Source organism: Stomoxys calcitrans, chromosome 1 (assembly GCF_963082655.1).
Source record: "Stomoxys calcitrans chromosome 1, idStoCalc2.1, whole genome shotgun sequence".
NCBI classification, from domain to species: Eukaryota; Metazoa; Arthropoda; class Insecta; order Diptera; family Muscidae; genus Stomoxys; species Stomoxys calcitrans.
Window position 1 is genome coordinate 105,554,357 of NC_081552.1, and position 20,433 is coordinate 105,574,789.

Sequence of the window (20,433 nt, forward strand, 5' to 3'; positions counted from 1 at the left end):
TATGTATGTCCCGATTGTTACCGGCCAGACCCACTCGACTCAGACCCAGATCCCTGTGGACGCACCCCATCTTAGTCGCAGGGTTCCTGGGTCTTGACACTTAACAGAATCAAGCAGACGAAAGATAGAACACAACAAGCTGCTACAACAACAACTAGTACCTTTTTTTATAAAACAATTAAATTTATAAATTTGTGTCCTAGCTCTCTTTCATTTGTTTAGGGGAATTTTTCTGAAGTTTTATCGTCTCATTCTCCCTTTTATTTCGATTCAGAATAGCTACTTTTTTCGCTGGGAGATATTTTCCTTTTTCGAAGTTTGTTTAGAATAAGGGAGTAGGGAACAAACTCACAGCAAATTGTTATTCAGAATAGGAAAAAAGAGAGAAGGGAAAAAACTCCCAGGAAATTGTTATTCAGAATAGGGCTGAAAATGTCATAACGTTCAAGAACATATGTACCTCATGGGGATTTAGACTAATATTTCAAGTTGTTTTAAACGGAATGACAAAATTAGTACACCCCCATCCGACGGTGGAGGGCATAATAAAAAAATGTGCCAAAATTTCGAAAAATGCGACCTGATCGGAAATGATTCTGAATTAAACGACTTACATAAAGCTTATGAGTCGATTATGGATTGCATCTCGACTACAGATGCGTTGCCAGAAGATAAAAATCAGTATCAGCACTTAGGTGAAGACACAATACCAGACTTGAACCAACTTAGGGGAGTGGTATTGAAAACAATTAAGGATTTTGTAAGTAGCACGGAATTCCTAACTTAAAATTTTCTTTTTAGAGGTTACTTCATAGTTTTTAGAGCGCACAACATGCCGATTACTGGCTTAGGGGCGGATTAATATCTGCACCCTCTTTTCAACCTTACCTAACTTAACTTGAAAATCAGTATAATGTTGGAAAATGTTATCGGTTTATAAAGCTCAGCTACTAAGAAATTTGGCATCTGCTAGACCAACATAAGCAAGTTTAATGACTGAACTTATGTTAACACCTAATATTTCTTTTCATCTAATGTCTTTAAGCGTACAAATCTTTATAATAAATAAATCATTTAGAATTACGTCATATAACAGTTTCTCATGTTGGAGGGACATTCAAGATATTAAGAAAAACTAATGGTATTAATAAACTTCATTTATTATAAATTATTATTTAATATATAACACTAATTGTTGAATTTAGTTACTAAAATGTCATTGCATTAGCAATTCTACTTGGCGTTGTCCATAAAATCCTTGGCTTCATTAATTTTCGCGGCTAAATAAGGCGAACCACCACGATCCGGATGGTTCAGTAACATGATTTTCTTATGAGCATCCTTTACCTTCAATGAAAAAAGTGACAGATAGAGATTTGTTAAGCTTCCCGTGTTTATGTACCTTCGTTTTAGATGCACTCGGACTAACACCCAATATTAACGATGCCTCCCTTTTAGTCATTTTAGGTTCAAAGCCGCCTTTGTAATATTTTGAATTTGCTAATGATTCAGCATCAAATTTGGGCAAATTCTTCATTGCCTCATTGAATTTAGTGGTCATTGCCGGCATGCGACGCATAACATGCTTACCAGCAAATCCCACAGCTGCCAAGCCCAAGCCGGTTAATATAATCGATGAGGCCTGCAGATATTGAAAAAAATGTTTTGAAAACTGATATTCTGCGATGTGAATTCCCCATATTATAATTACCATAGTTTTTAAATATTGGGTTTTTTTTGTTTCTTTGACTTGTTGTGAAAATGAAATAAGCTAAAATGCGAAGAAATCAGCTGGTACTTTACATAAGAGACACAGGGATGTTAAAATTTTTGTGTAATGACATTTGTTGACAACTGTATCGTCGAATGTGGCAATTTCGATGTCTGCTACAATAAATTCACAGCCCATCATTTACAATAATATTTAAATTAATACCGTTACATTACGAATATTTATTGTTCGCTTTGAGATTGCAAGAAATTATTATTAAAGATGTTTAGCTATGAATAAAATTGGATTGTGAAAATGCAACAAAATCTAGCATGAACATTGCAATTTAATGTAACACCTAAAATTATGGAATTGTATGAACTAAGTATTTTACAAGTATTATACGTACCAAATCACACACAAATTTAAGCTTTTAGGAGTCGTAGAAGACTAATTGGAATATCGTGTATACGGTAGCTATATCAAGTTATCCACCGTTTTGGATCGTTCTTGGCACCCGTGTCAAGTCGGAAGTCGTAACAGAACCTTCCAGAAGCCCAAGATGTCAAATTGCAGGACTATTTTGTATGGGAGCTATATTCAAATCTGAACCCATATAGGACAGATGTAATCTTGTTTCCAAAAAAGGAGTCCTGAATAAAAATATGTCGTCTAGGTGTCCTAGTTTCTGTTGCATGGAAATGTGCCTTTACATGGAAAATACATTAAACTTATAATAATAATCTCTTTGCAGCAGCCCAGCATGGAAAATGAAAACAGGGAAAAAAGCCTTGTCTTGCCTATCTTTTAAGGCTGAACATTGAAACAAAAAGCGCTTGGTCGATTTCATCTCCCCCTAACCCGTGGTAAAACTGTAGCCACATTTTCATGTAGAAGTGACGATCCTCGTCAAGCTCCTGCAGGTGAGCAAACTTGTTCCGGTCCAAAGGACCGATCGTCGCGGAACAAGGTGGCCATTGGTTATTTAAAAGCGCCAATAAGCCGCCTTGTCATATCGAGCATCTTGGGCACTTAGTATTTGTGCAAGAGCCGGTGCAGCGCAGGCTTCTCACAGAGATTCTCCGCTCGATACCGCTGATTATCCGCGACTGCCGATACAGCTATGTTTTCTATTTTTCTGTGGAATTTATTACAATATATTATTAATAATAAATGTTGATTGGCTAGCCCACCATGAAAACGTGGCCATTCTGACTTGTTTAGAAAAGTAAATGTTGTGAAAAAAGTGAGACATATGTAATAACAAGAAATTACAAGAAGAGAGAAGGGGTAAGCGCCAATACAGCGCTGTCGTATCCGCTAATCCATATAAGCACTATGTCGTGAAACTGAGGTCTATTCAGGAATTCCACACACTCCTCCACGCACTTCGACCTCACTGTACTAGAGCCCACGGCCTTAAGGGACGCCATATGCACATACTGATTTCGACACGGCACGCGATGATTATAAGCAACACATCAATTGAAACTCAGAGCTCCAATTTGTTTGGTGTTCATCGTCATTACGGGAAGCTCAACTGAGAGCTAACGGTCGAGTCCACATGTTGCGATTAGTGAAAGGTGGCGTCAACAACTTGTGGACGCCACCGAGCTCTCAGACGTGCTCCTCGTGATGACTATAACCAACACAAATCGGATCGACCGCTTACCATGATGGCGAAGTTATTCGCGTAGGCTATATGGTTATCAGTGCTTTCTCCTTCCCGAAAGCCCTAATAACCCATTAATAACTAAAATCCACAAAAGAGAAGAAAACCTCCTTTCACAATCTTCCTAACAGAGCCCTCCGTTAGAGTTGATAATCCGACCCTTTAGCAAAGTATATACCTAATTCACCAATAGAGGCGAGATCCTGTTGAGATACAAATCCCACTAAAACGTCAAATGCTTGGTTTGGATATTGTATTGTATTTGTACTTATTTTTATTGTGATAATACCCATACAAAAGACTAGGTCTTATATAAAGTATGGGGAAGGTATTCGTACAGTTTTAATTTGCAACTTAGTTATAAAGTAAAAATTAAGTGATATTTTTTCATTTTAACAAATTGAAGGCAGCAAAGAAAATTACAGAGATCAAATTAAAAAAAGAGAGAAAAAAGTGTATAAAATACCTAAATAGTAAATTTTAAGTATATATGCATTTCACATTCGTATCAACAAAGGGGTTAAATTAAATAAATAAATTTGCTTCAAATTTTGTTTAATAACAAATGGTTAAAAGAAAGAAAGAAAAAGATTGAATATGTTACAAAGATTAAAAATTATTCAAAATCGAAGATTTAAACTATTTTTTGTTACTTAAAGTTTGGATATTATTGGGAAGAGTATTCCAGAGGCGTATGTCACTGATAAAAAAAACTGTTACTCTGATATGCAATATTGGTATCGTATTTGATTGAGTTACTATGATTCGCCCATGATAATTTATCATCAAAAACTACGCCATGATTACTCGCTGAGGTCACCATTTCGATTGCAGAACCATTAATTGCAATGTTAATATTTAGCGACAATATTGTGCGATTTCTGGAAATGGCTATGCATTTTGACTTTGAGGGATTCAATAGAAGGTCATTCGCATTCGCTCACGCATTAATACTGTCAAGGTAGTTATTCAGACGAACTATGGTATCATTTATTTTCTCTACTGACGTGCTTACCGTTGAACATCATCGGCATACATATGAATTCTACAAATCTGCAACTGTTTAGGAAGGTCATTGCTGTATAAAGAAAAATGGAGAGTGCCTAATATTGCTCCTGTGTGGACACCTCGTGAAACTGGAAGGCATCTAGAAGTAAGATTTCCAACTGATACAGATTGGGTACGATAAGAAAGATAGGAATAAATCAGATTTGTTAAAGATTCGGAAAATTTAAAAAAATGTTTAAGTTTAAGACTGAGAATGATCTAAAAGAACCAGAAAAGTGATTTTGTTGCGGTCAATATTACTTCCTATATCTTCAACAACTTTCAAAACTGTAGTAGTGCAACTGTGCTTCGGCCGAAATCCTGATTGGAGGTTGGTTCAAAGTGAATTACCCGCAATATATTGCGAAATTTGTTTGTTCAAAAGGTATTCAAATATCTTCAAAATATATGGAAGTATGGCTATCCAGGATTGTGGATAGCAGCTCCTTAATATAATATTGTTAAGGAAATAACAAATGTTATGCAAAAAATGGGTAATTATTATTTTTAAAAATTTAGGATCAATTAGATCAGATCCAAATGCTTGGTTTGAATTTTAAAAATTGTTCACATTTTGTTCCTTTTTCATATTTTAAATGTATAAATTTCTATGTTACACAATTTAAAATCATAAATCTTTTGATCGCGACAAATCCGAAAGCAGAATAGAATACCGAATCATATTTTAGTACTAGATAGACAAGCCGCGAAGGGCAAAAATAAAACGCAAAAATTTTCTCCAGTGCAAATCTGTATGTTTGCCATGAGATAGATGGTAACGCCATTTGCCAACCTGTAAAAACAATACGAGGAGAAAAGCGTAACTATTTGTAAAATTTATAATTAAAATTTCCAAAACATGTGTGGACATAGCAGTCAAAGAAAATTTATTAAGATTTGAAATATTTTGATTAAAAATGCCCATAATCTATTTAAGGTCCCTATTATGACCAGTTTTTAAATCTAGAAATCCCGATATTCCTCTCAAAGCGCAGTATGCATTTCCGGTGAAATTTTCGTTTCCAAAGTCAATGAAAAAAGTTCATTTATGGCTTCCTGACTGGATTTTTGTTCTACGAAAAACAGTTCTGGGATATGTGAGGTACAAGAAAGTAAAGGTACGAAAAACAGTTCTGTGGTAATTGTGGTACACCAAATTAAAGGTATTGATCTCCCCTTTAATTTGGTATATGCACTTTTTCGAACGAAGTCCATTTATGGCTTCCAAAGTGCATTTAGTGTCCTGCCCTCCAGCTTCGTAATAGAAAACATCAACGTTTGTTCTACAAAAAACAGTTATGGGATAAGTGTAGTATACCAATTTAAAGGTATTGATATCCTCTTTAATTCGGTATCCGCGCTTTTTTGAACAAAGTCCAGACGGAATTTAGTACAGAAAACTTAACCGTTTGTTCTACGAAAAACAGATCTGGGTTAAGTTTGCTAAATTAAAGGTATCGATCTCCCCCTTAATTTAGTATGCACACTTTTTTGAATGAAGTCCGTTTACGTCCTCCAGAATGAAATTAGTTTATTTCCAGGCGGCAGTAGCTTAAAACGGTTGATAATTTCCGTAAATGCTAAATTTTTTGTGTTTGTATTTCTTTGTGTTTGCTTGTGTTACTTTGTGTTTTGTATTACCTGTATTACTGCCATCTAGCGAGTTATCGTTGGTAACTTCGAGCAAGTAGTATTTTGGGACAATTGAGGTCGGAATTATTCGTACTTTTCCAGTAAAAATTTGCAGGGAAGCAAAAGCCAGTTTACTCTCTTCAGAAAATTTGCAAGCAAAAATAGTCGTTCGCGTACTTTGCAGTGAAAATATGCAGAACAACAGCAGATTTGTTAGTTTTTTATTAGCTTGCTTAGGAAAACAATGGTATTTAAATAAAAAATGCTGGCGATACTTGTGAGGTATTTTCCTTAGATAAACTTCAATTTATTGACCCGAGAGTGACAAGGCTAGAAGAAGAGCCATGCGTAGTATCCGTGATCTCCTTGCCGCTGGACAGCCATCACAATTTACAATGCGCGAAGCTACGAATATCATTCGTGGCGCCAAGTAGCGCAAGGCCCTGGTCCCAAACGGAAGCTCTACACTGATGCTGAAGAATCTGTATCTGTCTGGAGTCGAGTATCTTACAAGTGTCCTCAGCCTGTCTGAACACTATTGTAGTACTCTATCGGCAGCACTTGGTGTGCTGACAAAGGAACATTAGACTAACAAATTGCTGCGACCACTGATGTGAAGCTAAGGGAGATTTCTATTTGGTCAAGTGGCGGCTGCGGACGCTGTGTTATCTTTAAAGATATCTGTATCCGTTTACAATTGGCAGACTATTTTGTACTAACTTTTTTCAATCCCACTCTGCGTAACTTTTAACTGAATATCCAGACACACAAAGGAACGGTATTGGTGTAATTGTAGCACTTTGATGTAGATGATTCCATCAAAACACTTAAGAGACGGATCATTGCTCTTTCCTTGGTGTCTGGAAGGATACAATGTTTTAATTTTTCAAGATTTTCCAAATAATTCCCCAAATTTTGCACTTACTTTTTAATGTAGAATAACCGACTTGAGGTAAAATTACAACTTCATTTGGCGAGTTTTCTGTATCTGAACCCTAGATGCTGCCTTGAATCTTCATTAAAAGTAAATAAAAATTAAACAAATTTGATAATTACCAATAAACAATTATCTCTGCCTTTTGATCCATTTTGATGTTACCTTTTTTATTGTCATGTAACGGCTGCTTTTCATGAAACAGCTGACTTTACAAAACATTTGTTCAAAGATGCAAAAGTACCAGTAGAAATTTGCAGGTTCTCCATTTTCAAACTGTCAAAATTTGCTCGCTCTCGCGCTCTCTTCTGAAGTTCGCGAACGACTTCCAGTAAAAAGTTGTTCAAATCTGCACAAATTTTTCAGTTCCCGAACACAGCTCCCTGTTCACCTCATGTGTGAATATAGTGAACAATGTATGTATGTATGTATGTATATATTTATTTGAGTCTTCTTCTTTTTCGATTACATGTGAATGTAGTTTTCGATTTCTTAATAATATTTAGAACTATTGTTGTCTCGTTCTATTACACGATTAGTATAGATAATTGCTACGCGCTTGAAAGTATAGAGTATACTTATGAATATGAATAACATAACAAAATGAAATGAAAACAAAAGGCTTGCTCTCGGCCTTTACTGTTGCTTACAGAGCAAAGAGAGTCTGTATAATAAATAACTTATAACTAGACAACAACTACAACGAAATAACAAAATGTTCTGCAATTACTATAGCTAACAGAGCGAATTGGCATAACCAGTTATGAATGAAAATGTAAATATCACAGTTTGTACGAATGTATGTATGTATAAAAATATAATGTATATGACATATGTTTATATGTTTCGACTCAATCATCAAAGAAGAGTATTAGAAAACGAGTTGAGCTGTGCTCATGGTAAGTATTTAGAAATACATAAAGAACAATTAAAAGCAAATTTATGTAAAAAATTGCGTTATAAAACTAATATTATATTATATTTTTTTTTTTTATTTCTCATCCACGATGTGATCCAGGTGTCGTCTTGCGGAAAAATTCTGGCAACATGGAAGGGGCTGATTCATTGTCGAAAGTTTCATTGATTATGGCAACTGGTGAAAGGTAAGCTGAATCAACCCATGATGAACGTTCTTCTAATTCATAAATGTCTCTTATCAGGTCATTTTCGTGCGTGGCCATTTTTTTGACGAATATTTCTAGAAGCTTGAAACCATAAGAACACAATGGTTCGATGTCTGAAATATCGTAGATGTAAGAGTTGGAATATTTTTTTGTGCGGCTTTGGTAGTGCTTATTTATACATTTCCTTAACACTTTCCTCTCTAGGATTTCCATTTCTTTGGCCACTGTCGGAGAGATAGTGAACCAGATTGGAAAGCCGTATATCAGCACGGGTCTAATGGCCACTTTGTAAAGCAGTAACTTAGTGGATTGTGGTAAGTATTTGCTATTAAATAAATAGGAAAATGAACCTAATATTTTTTTTGACTTTTGCAGTGATCCTCTGGCGTGTGGGTTGAATTTAAGCAGCTTGTCAAATGTGACGCCGAGATATTTGACTTTGGATTCGACGGGTATGCTGACTCCATTAAGGGTAAGTTCCAGTCTCTTACTCTGAGGTACCACATAATTTGGGCATTTGCCTGATGCATTCCTTACACAAACTGCTCGTGATTTCGCTTCGTTTATCTTAATACCCCATGTCTTATAGTATTCATCGATGCGTCTAAGGTGTACTGCTGCTTTCTCCATGGCGATCTCTGGGGATTTATCGTGAGCATATATAAGGCAATCATCTGCGTAAAGAATGGCCTGCGAGTCTTGCGATGTATGGGGAAAATCGTGCAAAAATATGTTGAAAAGATGTGGTGCTAGGACACTGCCTTGGGGTACGCCACTGCCAACGGACCCGAAGTTCGACAGTGTCCCCTGTACATCTACACAAAATCTTCGATTTGAAAAAAAGCTGTGTAAAATCTTAACAAGGTACGGATCAGTCTCTAACTCTATTAGCTTATACAAAATGCCAGTATGTATAACAGAGTCGAAAGCCTTCTCTATATCAAGGGATATGGCTACCGTGCAGGATTGATCTCGAAGATTGATGGTGATGTCGCTATGAAATTTCAATAATGCGTGTTGGGTGGAATGTGTCTTTCTGAATCCAAACTGGAAGTCAGGTAAAGGTTCAATTATGTAATCGTTTTCAATTTTCTCTTTCAGGATGTGCTCAAATATTTTCCCAATGTTGGACAGGAGAGAAATTGGGCGGAAATCGGACGGAGTAGCACACTCAGTTTTCTTTTTGATTGGGAGAATTTTTGCTACTTTCCAATCGGACGGGAAGTAGCCATTGTTTATGCAATTATTGAAGATGAAGGTGAGAAGATTTAAAGTTGATTCTGGTAATCTCTTTAATACAAAATTTGATATTCCATCTAGGCCACTCGATTTCTTATTGTTCATGCGTTGAACAATATCTTTGACTCTTTCTGGAGTTGTGAAGTGCAAATTATCCTGATTTCGGGCTGCGTTGATCTCGTAATCGAAATTATAGATATGTCGGGGAACCGCGTTTAAACAATTGGAGACCTTTGATTGCAGATCCTCAACTGGATGAAGGGGTAATCTTGTGCGGAAGGTGTCTGAGTAAAAGGCATGGAACTCGTTTGCGATGTCAGTACTATTGGTGAGTATACTGTTGTTGCGGACGATTTGTTGGCAGAACGGAGATTTAGATTTTCCCGTAATTTGATATACTTTTTTGAAAGCGGAAGGACCTGGTTTTATATCTTGCAATCTTTTGTTAAAGTAATCAGCTTGTTCCATGTTCACCGATTCTTTAATAATGGTCTTTAGCAGCTGAATCTGTTTGGACAGCACATTATACTCACTGCTTAAGCGGTTCCCCGTTCGATGAAAGATTTTCTTCAATTCCTTCTGCCAGCTATGCTTGATCTTATAAAGTTTTTTGGTTTTCTCCGAAAGTGGAAATTTATCACCCTGCGTTAAGATTTGCCTAGTGTGAGCGTTGTGTATGCAATTGAAAGATGTTTTAAACTGATCTATCATTTCATCTATTTCATTGTCCTCTAGATTAAAGCTAGAGATCGGCATAATTCGGCGGGATGCCGAGTCCATATCCTGAATGAAATTTGGCCAGTTGGTGTCCTTATAGGAGGTGTATGTCCGGGGGGTCCTCAAGATGAGCTCTGGATGATCTATTCTGAGTGACAACTTTATTGGGAAGTGATCGGAAAAGGTTGGTAATGTCGAGATCTCAAAATTTGGCAGCGTTCTGTTCAAGAGGTGCGGACTCATCAAAAAGTGGTCCAAAAATGAAGGGCCGTTTGGATATGACGGCTCTGCATCGCATAACCGGTCCACTTCGAGGCTATTGTCATCTAACCATCCACGCAAAGATTTTCCGTTCATATTTTCCATACTATCGCCCCAAACCGGGCTCCTTGAATTCAGATCACCTCCTAGGATGAATCCATCAAAATTGCCACAAAGCTGCAAAAGTTTGGCCAGATCTGCTTCAAATTTATGCGGAGGATAATTGCACTGGACATAAATCGATCCAATTAAATATCTCTTTCGAGCGCCATCATTCATAAACTCTATCTGGGCCAGGGAAAGATTTAATCCAATGTCATCCAAAAAGATCCGGTTATATTGAATTGTATTTTTCATAACAATGGCAACTCCAATTGGGGAACTGTCATAAATGAAATTGTAACCATCTATTCTTGCCCTCTTATTCCTTTTCAGATGACATTCTTGGATGAAGCCAATGTCAATTTTGTTACGGTGGAGAATGTCTTTAAGATCTATTTGACGACTAGTATCAACAAGAGATCTTACATTGAAGGTTAGTAATTTTATGAATCTATGGTCCATAACTAATTCTAACTTTGTTTAGAAGGCGCAAAAATTCAGCTTTGGCCTCAGACTTTGACATATTGGCGTATTCGGAGAGGAATATGTTGACCTCCTGTTCCAGGGTCAATTCATCGGGATGCAAGAAGAGAGATGCCAATTTCAAAAATTGGTCAATTATTGGCGGTTTTTGTTGAGTTGCACCTTGCTGTGACGGACGAGTCTGAAACAAGTTAGAGAATGTATGGCCTGGAGTCACCAGAGACCGCCCTACTGACGTTGGATTTTGCTCGAGAATTCTCCTCAATGGCCTTAGACAATCTCTGCTGACGTGCAGCAACATATTTCCTATAGGTTGGGCAACCCCGCCAATTCGCTGGATGGCCCGCCTCACCGCAATTATTGCAGAAGGGATCCGACGAATCCTCCTTTGTTCGTTGGCATTCGCCTGGGCCGTGCTTTTTGTCACATTTCACACAATTGTATGCAGAGTTGCAATTTTTTGAAATGTGGCCCCACCGTTGGCACCTGCGACATTGGATCTCAGAATCCTTTCTTCTTGGTTTCTCCCAAGATACAATTTGGCTTTGTATGCCCCTTATATTAGAAACATCAGATAGCTGTTTCCCAGGTAATAATGAGACTAAGAAAAGACCAGTTTCCTTATTCCTTTGTGTTTTGTAGATTGTCACATTGGCCACAGTATTCGGAACCAATTCATCTAACTCAGACTTTATTTCTTCTATTTCCGTGCTAGAAGTAAGCCCACGCAATATAAAGGAAGGTTGTTTCAGTTCCTTCGGAGTAAAGGAGTATGAGTGGATGCCCTTCTCACGTAGGAGAGCCATCATTGAAGAATGGACAGACGGATCAGAAAAAAAAATCTTGCTTTTGTTCTTATTCATATTCTTTACTTTAAAAGAAAATTTAGGTATTGTCTCCCTCAAAGAATCAACCAATGCTTTGATGTTGACATTATAAATAAAAATTGGTGGGCACCATTTTGGTTTTGTCTCACCGTTGTTGTTGTTGTTGGCGTTTGTTTTACCATTATTGGCCTGGTTGTCTTGCGTTGCTGCAGTTGAAGTTGATGCAAAATCCACTTGTGTGAGGACACTAAGTATTCCAAATGGGTTGTCATCCGTCTGCTTATGCTTTTTCAATCTTTCCCTCAGCTCTGGGATTTCAATGTCGTTAGGATTCACTGCCGTCTCATTACGCTGCCTCTTGATAGCGCTAGTCTGCGCGCCCTTGTTGCTTATTATGTCTGCATTCAAATTATGCTGCGAAGTAGAAATTTCCTCCTCAACGACATCGCAGTCCATGTCGTTGGGTTTATAGCCAGGCATCTTGTCTGCAAAATCTGCAGGTGGGATGCCTGTTAAGCAGTCTATTTATTAAAACAATTTACGAATTAAAAGAGTTATTTCCCGTGTTAAAAAAAATGCGTCTGGATGCTTTCCTTTCTCGAAACAAAAAAAAAACATATAGTGAACAATATAGCTGAAGATATGGTGACATGTCATCAAATCTCTTGCAACGAAATAAGCAGCAAGTTTGTTGAAGTAAACGTTTAATCTATCGCAGAGGTCATCAATGTGTGGCAGCATGATTAGAGCTGGCAAAATATCGATGGCACTATCGATATTTAATTTTTTGGCTCAATATCGATTGATATTTTTCCGATGGATACCATCGTAAAAATTAATTTTTTTTGCAAAACAAAACAAAAATAAGCAATCCAACACTGAATGTATCCTTAAAGATAGATTGCGCCTATAGAGGGCGCAATTTTCCGATTAGACCAACATTTTGTACAATAATTTCACTCATGACTTCCAACTGACTTTATTAACCTTGGTTTTATTTGGTCTCTGCATTGATATTGTTTCTATATAAATCAATCTTCTGATTTTTACTTCTCATATTCGTTAGAAATATAGGTGATGGGAAATTAACGATAGTATCGACATTTATTATTAAAACTACCGGAAATATCGAATTATCGATAGTTTGCCAACTCTAGGCATGATGCCATAATCGTACAATCCTCCGCATATGATACGATCTTTATGCCGTCTGCAGGGGGTGAAATGGATTGGCGACCACACAGACAATTCGCGACCCAGCATATGATACGCCTGGAGGACAATATGTCCTCAAATAGTTTGGCATGGCTGATCGTGCCGAATGCCTTCGATAGGTCCAGTTCCACGAGGACCGTCCTATCACATGGCCTGGGCAGATTGAAGCCACGGCAAATATGGACGGTGATGGCATGCAAAGCAGTTGTTGTTGCAGTTTTCGAAAACCATGCTGATGCCCGAATGGAAATTCCCCAACGTAGCGTCTTGGCTACTGGGGAGAGAAGGTTGATCGGACGACTCCCCTTTACTAGGCTTCAATAGCGGGATCACTTCGTCCATCTTTCAAACATCGGGTACTATAGGAGTGTTCAGAGACAAGGTTGAAGACAGTCAAGGTACTCGACTCCAGATGGGTCCAGATTCTTAGCATCAATGTAGAGATTCCGTCAGGGCCCAACGCTTGGATGACTTGACGCCACGGATAACATTCGTAACTTCGTCCACGATAAATTGTGTTGGCTGTCCATTCTCTGAAGCTGACCAAATCGGCCTTTTTCTGATTGATAAATGTCCGGCGCTCAGAGGTTATGAAATCGGGTGGTCTGCGATGGTGAGAATTATGGGGAGGTGATCTGATACCAAAGAAATGATGGCATGTCAGGATACGTCACGCAGGAGATCAGTGGATGCAATGAAATTGTCTGGCGAGCTGCTGTATCTTCTCGTAATTCTAGTGGGGGCATCCTCATTCACCGTGCGAAACGTTCCTTCAATCTGCTCTGTGGCATGCAGTGTGCGTCGTTTGCATTTTGTAAATATGGATGATTTCCTTTCCCGTGAAGGAAACTATGGCGTAATGCACGTATATAGGGTTTCGTTAGCCGTAGCTGCTGTAAATTTGTTTTTTTTTTTAATTTTTTCGGCAGAGCTGCCAGAAGAAATATAAAACAATTTTCGACACCTATAAGCTTGAATTTTGTCAATTTTTGAGCGCACAAAAATTTCTCTGTAATTTCAATGCTCTTTAGAGGGACTCCATCGGCTCAATCCGGTACGTACAACCGGCTACCATGGGATTATATATGTGATACGCAGTGAAATAATATTCAAATCTGTCAGAATGCCGCTTTTCGAACTGCAACGGGTTTTCTCCTAAGTTCTCACGTGGACCACCTCCATCAGGAGACAAAGATCCTACCCGTGCGAAGTCATGTTGTCTAAATGCTGTCTAAGCCAAATCTGCTGGGCTGTTATCGCAGGGACCATCCCAATCATCATCATCCAGGAGCCTTAAGGTGGATCTACATGATGATAGTCACATTAACACTGTTTAAAAGAGTATGAGTATTATCAAACATCAACTGAATAAAATATCTTTAAAATAGAGGCAGCTGAATGAAGACACGCGAAGTGGTTTATACTGTCCGTGTGCTTCCATTTGTTTTAGTGTATTTATTTATATACTGCCTATCTACGATAAAGAGCGAGAGGTTCAGCGTTACAAGAGAGAACCTCTAGATCAAGCGGGTCTGGATAACATTCATGCATTGAATAACTACCGGGTTAATGTGGTCCTTGCAGAACGACCGCCTCCTATTGCACCTGAAGAAATTGACCTCCCCCGGCAAACCAGAGTGGTTCTGGCTCAATTACGATCCGGCAGATATAGCCACCTCAACTTCTACAGAGCAAGGATTGATATGAATATGCAGGATGTTTGTCCCGATTGTGACCTGGGACCACATGACACACGTCATGTGTTTAATTTCTCAGCCGGCACGGGATTGCTGTGAGCACCACACAGGCTAGAAGATTGAGGTACTATCTGTATGGTGTCGATATAACAAGGCCAGTTATTGGCGCCTTTAAATAATCAATGGCCACCCTGTTCCCGCGGCGATCTGTCCTTTGGATCAGAACGAGGTTGCTCACCTACAGGAGCTTGATGAAGATCGCCATCTTCATTGCAGAGTTCACGGATCTGGATATGCAAAAGAATCAAGCAGACGAGAGAAATAACTCAACAAACTGCTACGACAACAACAACCAGATCTATCTTTCTAAGATTGGTCCTCCAATATTACCAATTTTTCTTTTTCTGGTGTATATCGTCAACAATATTTGTTGGTCATTGGCCCAATCATATCCCATTTGAAAAGTTTTGTTATGGTACGAGAAGAACAATAAATAACAAGTAAAAGCGTGCTAAGTTCGGCCGGGCCTAATCTTTCATACCCTTCGCCATGGATCGCATTTATCGAGTTATTTTCCCTGCATCTCTTCTTAGGCAAAAAAGGATATAAGAAAAGATTTGCTCTGCTATTAGAGCGATATCAAGATATGATCCGGTTTAGACCACAATTAAATTATATTTTGGAGACCTGTGTAAAATGTCAGCCAATTCGAATAAGAATTGCGCCCTTTGGGGGCTCAAGAAGTAAAATAGAGAGATCGATTTATATGGCAGCTGTATCGGGCTATAGACCGATTCAGACCATATTAAACACGTATGTTGATGGTCATAAGAGGATCCGTCGTACAAATTTCATTCCAATCGGATAATAATTGCGACCTCTACAGGCACAGTTGTTGGATATCATAACAAAATACTTCGTGCGAAATTTCATTCCAATCGGATAACAATTGCGCACTCTAGAGGCTCAGGAAGTCAAGATCAAAGATCGGTTTATATGGCAGCTATATCAAAATGTGGACCGATATGGCCCATTTACAATACCAACTGACCTACACTAATTGGAAGTATTTGTTTGGCTAGCTTTACTCCTTCAGAAATTAGCGTGCTTTCGACAGACAGACGGACGGACATGGCTAGATCGACACAAAATGTCGCGACGATCAAGAATATATATACTTTATGGGGTCTCAGACGAATATTTCAAGTAGTTACAAACAGAATGACGAAATTAGTATACCCCCCATCCTATGGTGGAGGGTATAAAAATAATTTAAAGTCCGCCTTTACGTAAATAGGACAATCCCATAGCAGCCGGTTGTACGTACCGGATTGACGCGATGAAGTCCTTCATCGGCAAGGGCTACCGCCTCAGTATACAACACACTGCTACAACAACAACGTAAAGATGTCAATTTAATCACTTTTGCAAATGCCAATGATGTTAACGAACTACCAACGGATCCCATCAAGCAGTTGGGTCAGCCGAGCGGAGTATGCCGCTGCCACCTGTTGTGTTTGCAGCTTTTCAATGTCGAGCTTCCGGGCAGTGTCAGATCGTACTTTCCTCACCATGTTCAAACGGGTGCGAACCTTTTCTGCATCAAGGTAATGATCTGAATCTATATACGCTCTACGGTTCGATCGTACATCTAATACGATGGATGAATGCCTATCGCAATATAATCAATTTCGTTCCTCGTGTTTTGGTCGGGTGAGAGCCATGTGGCATTGTGAATATTTTTATGTTGAAATCTGGTGCTACTAACTACCATGTTTTTGCCGCGGCAAAATCTATCAGCCTCAACCCATTTCTGGACGTTATCTCTTGGAGGCTAAACTTTCTGACTGTTGGACCAAAAATTTTTTCCTTCCCTATCTTCTATATTTCCCTACCTTCCCAGAACGAGTTTAATATCATGGGCGGTCATTTCACTCTCTAGGCGCTCGTAGAAAATATCTTTGGTCTGTTCGTCTTTGTTGAAGAATTTGGCTTTAATGGGGATTGTGGCTAGCCTCTCATCCTCCGAAGTAAAGCTGAAAACAAGGTATTTCAGTCTTCAACTAACCACAAATCCACAGCCAAATTCACGCCTCATGTTATGGTAGCTATGGTATAGTTCGTCACCGTTTGGTGTTGTAGTGACGCCATTCCCAGTCCATCGTACTTCCTGTAAGGTGGTAATATCTGCCTTGTACTGCTCTAATATATCAGCCAGCGCGTATACTGCACCTTCTCTATAGAGCGCGGACATACCAGGTGCAGATCCGCAAATCATGGTCCTTTTTTGGTTTGCGTAGGTCGTCAACGTTGGGGGGTCCGTTTTTGCTATTCCTTTGTAGTAGTAGTTCTCAGCTTCCGGGGCGGGTTACTGGCCCAGCGCCCCAACCGCATGGGTGTTGTGGGATATCACATGTATCCCTCGTTGTTGTTGTTGTTATAGCAGCTTATTGTGTTCTATCTTTCGGCTGCTTGATTCTGTTGAAGACCCGGGAACTCTGAGACTAAGATGGGGTGCGTCCAAAGGGATCTGGGTCTGGCCGGGCAGTTAAACTGGTGACGTGTATTGTGCGGTCCCTGGTTACAATCGTGACATACATCTTGGACGTCGGCATCAATCCTTGCTCTGTAGGAGTGGAGGCGGCTGCATCTGCCGGAACGTAATTGAGCCAGAACTACTCTGGTTTGCCGGGGGAGGTCGATTTCTTCAGGTGCAATGGAAGGCGGTCGTTCTGCAAGGACAGCATTCACCCGGTAGCCAATTACCGCATCTGCTACCATGAACACGCTCTAGATCATGTAGGTCTACCTTAAAACTTCTGGGCGGTGGATATCTATCCACAAGATGATGATTTGGATGGTCTCTGCGATGACAGCCCAAAAGGTATTGCTTAGACAGCATGTAGTTATGTCTTCGCACTGGTAGGATCTCTGTCTCCTGATGGAGGTGGTCCACATGAGAACTGAGGAGACAGCCCGTCGCAGTTCGGAGGGCGGCATTCTGACAGATCTGAATATGATTCAACTGCGTCTCACAAAGTTGACGAGACCACACTGGCGATGCATAACTTGCCACAGACCGGCCAATTGCTCTGTACGTGGTCAACAAGGTTTCTTTGTCTGCACCCCAAGTGCTGCCAGCAAGTGGCTTAAGGACCTTGTTTCTACTTTTGATTTTATCGCAAATTGCTGTAGCATGTGGGGAGAATGTGTAAGAGCTGCCAAATGTGACGCCAAGTATTTTCGGACACTTGATGGTCGGAATCATTTCTCCATCGACCATCACAGTCAGCTCAGTATTCACCTCACGTGTATTTGTAGTGAACAGTGTGGCTGAAGATTTGGTGGCGGATATCTTCAGATTTCTTGCAGCGAAATATGAGGCAAGCTCGTTGAGGTAAACGTTCAACCTATCGCAGATGTCATCAATGGGTGGGAGGCCTGATGCCATGATCGTACAATCGTCCGCGTATGATACGATCTCTATGCCGTCTGGAGGGGGTGGAATGGTAGAGGTTAAACAGTGCCGGAGATATCACCCACCTTGGAGAACTCCCTCTTTCACTCTACGGTGTTTCGACTTCTTATCCCTAAATTCCACAAATGACTGGCGACCACACAGATAATTCGCGACCCATCGTTTCAGGCCTGGCTGGAGGGACGTGTTGGCGATGTCCTCAAATAATTTGGAGGACATGGCTGCGATAGGTCCAGTGCCACGAGGACCGTCCTATCACATGTCCTGGGCTGATTGAAGCCACGGCAAATGTGTGCGGTGATGGCATGCAAAGCTGTTGTTGTGCTGTGCATTCTCCGAAATCCATGTTGATGCTCGGCGAATGGAAATTATCCTACGAGGCTCGGGAGGAGTAATGCCTCAAGCGTCTTTGCCACTGGTGAGAGAAGGGAGATCGTTCTGTACGACTCCCCCAAACTCGGGTCTTTTCCAGGCTTCAGTAGCGGGATCACTCTGCCCATTTTCCAGAAATCAGGAACTATACGAGTGTTCAATGACAGGTTGAGGACAGTGGTAAGGTACTTAACTCCAAGTGAATCCAGATTGTTCAACATCAATGTAGAGATTCCGCCGGGGCCCAACGCCTTAGTTGATTTGGCGCCACGGATGATATTTGTAACTTCGCCCACGGTAAATTGTGGTGGCTGTTCATCGGCTCGGAGACCACGAATACGGCGAATGGCTCTCCTCCTTGCCCTGTCTCTCTCGGGATGCACAATAAATTGACGGTTGAACAACCTGGCACATCTATTCGAATAAGTCACGGTTATTTCGCCAAAAGTGACTGAGGTCCTGTCATCCCGTCTACCGGGGTTCGAGAGTGACTTAACAGTAGACCACAGTTTGCCTACACCGGTGCCTTAGTTACATTGCTCCAAGTGTTCCAGCCACAAATTCCGCTTATGTTCGTTGACTACCCTGTTTATTTCCAGATTCAGCTCGCTGATTCTGGGGTTAGCGGGGTCCATAGCACGAATCCCATCACGCTCATCTGGCAGTACCACTGCTTGCGCCGGGAAATCGGGCCGCACTTGGGGTATTCGACCGGCTAGTATAAAGCGAGCGGCTGCTGCGTTAATGATGTCTCGGAATTTCCTCTCGGCCACAATCACATCAGAGGGGGGTGGCAGTTCACTGAAGCGGCGATGTGTGTACTCTCTGAAGCCAGTCCAATCGGCCTTCTTATAATTGATAAACGTCCGGCGCTCAGAGGTTATGAAGTCGGGTGGTCGGTCGATGGTGAGAATTATGGGGAGGTGGTGGTCTGACCCCAAAGAGATGACGGCTTGCCAGGATACGTCACTCAGGAGATCAGGGGATGCAAGGGAGATGTCTGGCGAGCTGCTGCACCTCCTCGTTATTCTAGTTGGGGCATCCTCATTCACCATGTAACACGTTGAGCTTTCAATCTGCTCTGCCAAAGCTATGTCACGCTGGTCGTTACCTAGGTGAGAATGGCATGACGTGTGATGCGCATTAAAGTCCCCTTGAACCAGACGATTATGGCCAGATAGCAACCCACTTATGTCGGGGTTGTTAGCCTGGCCATTAATCGGGACACAGCTACCAACCGGCGGTATGTACACGTTGTATAGCTCTATCTCGGCAGTACCAGACCTGACTGCTATCCCCATGCATCCCATTTAGGGCTCACTAGCGCCATGCGCAGGCGAGCTAGGTGGTGTATCACGAAGACCAATACCCCACCTCCATTCCTTGAGCGATCCCTACGTAGCACATTGTAACCGTGACAACTGTGCAAGCTGCATCCGACGACGAGGACGCATAAGGCGACGACGACGCTTGTGACCTATTGTTGGCTATGTTCGCACAGTATCTTGCGACATAGCCAGTATGACTATACTCCCGTAGTGAAGTGAGGCCAGAGCAAGATCGAAAATTTACCCACTCCATGCACTGGTTACACCTCACCGACACCGACCGATGATGGAGGCTGTTCTGGCAAACCGAACAGAACCAGGATCCGGGGTTCTTTCAATCCCGGCACGGACCAGAAGTCTGCCGAAAAAGGCACTCCGTGATGTGCCTCTCCCATGACCAAAAAAAAAAAAAACGAACAATGATGATTCCATCGGGTCAATCCGGTGCGTACAACCGGCTGCCATGGGATTGCGCATCCCTTCATTGTTGTGGCGAACCGCTTTTTCCAAGATCCGACGCTCGCCTCCAGCCTTAACCTGGGAACAGACGCTGACGTTGGCCATTGGTTATTTAAAGGCGCCAATAACTCGCAT

At 40.7% G+C, this 20,433-nt stretch overlaps 1 protein-coding gene and 2 long non-coding RNA genes across 3 annotated transcripts; 1 reads left to right on the forward strand and 2 right to left on the reverse strand.

Annotated features, from left to right (window-relative positions):
* Window positions 1-1,139: 1,139 nt before the first annotated feature.
* LOC106086881 (mitochondrial import inner membrane translocase subunit TIM14) lies at window positions 1,140-1,821 on the reverse strand. The gene is made up of 3 exons (XM_013251703.2): window positions 1,712-1,821; window positions 1,403-1,642; window positions 1,140-1,347 (listed from the first exon to the last, which is right to left on the reverse strand). The coding sequence occupies exons 1-3, from the start codon at window positions 1,712-1,714 to the stop codon at window positions 1,234-1,236; spliced, it is 357 nt and encodes a 118-aa protein (XP_013107157.1). The 5' UTR covers window positions 1,715-1,821; the 3' UTR covers window positions 1,140-1,233.
* Window positions 1,822-3,918: 2,097 nt separating this feature from the next.
* On the reverse strand, window positions 3,919-7,409 carry LOC106086879 (uncharacterized). Its single transcript, XR_001221195.2, has 4 exons — window positions 7,162-7,409; window positions 6,988-7,075; window positions 6,072-6,922; window positions 3,919-4,549 (listed from the first exon to the last, which is right to left on the reverse strand). It is a non-coding gene; the product is annotated as an uncharacterized LOC106086879 (long non-coding RNA).
* A 5,650-nt stretch (window positions 7,410-13,059) lies between these two features.
* LOC106086883 (uncharacterized) lies at window positions 13,060-14,398 on the forward strand. Its single transcript, XR_001221196.2, has 2 exons — window positions 13,060-14,018; window positions 14,087-14,398. It is a non-coding gene; the product is annotated as an uncharacterized LOC106086883 (long non-coding RNA).
* Window positions 14,399-20,433: the final 6,035 nt, after the last annotated feature.

Bases quoted from the DNA above. Each gene is read 5' to 3' on its own strand.
- LOC106086881 (XM_013251703.2), bottom strand. The intron at 1,348-1,402 runs GTACATAAACAC...TTTTCATTGAAG, and splicing joins CGAGTGCATCTAAAACGAAG to GTAAAGGATGCTCATAAGAA.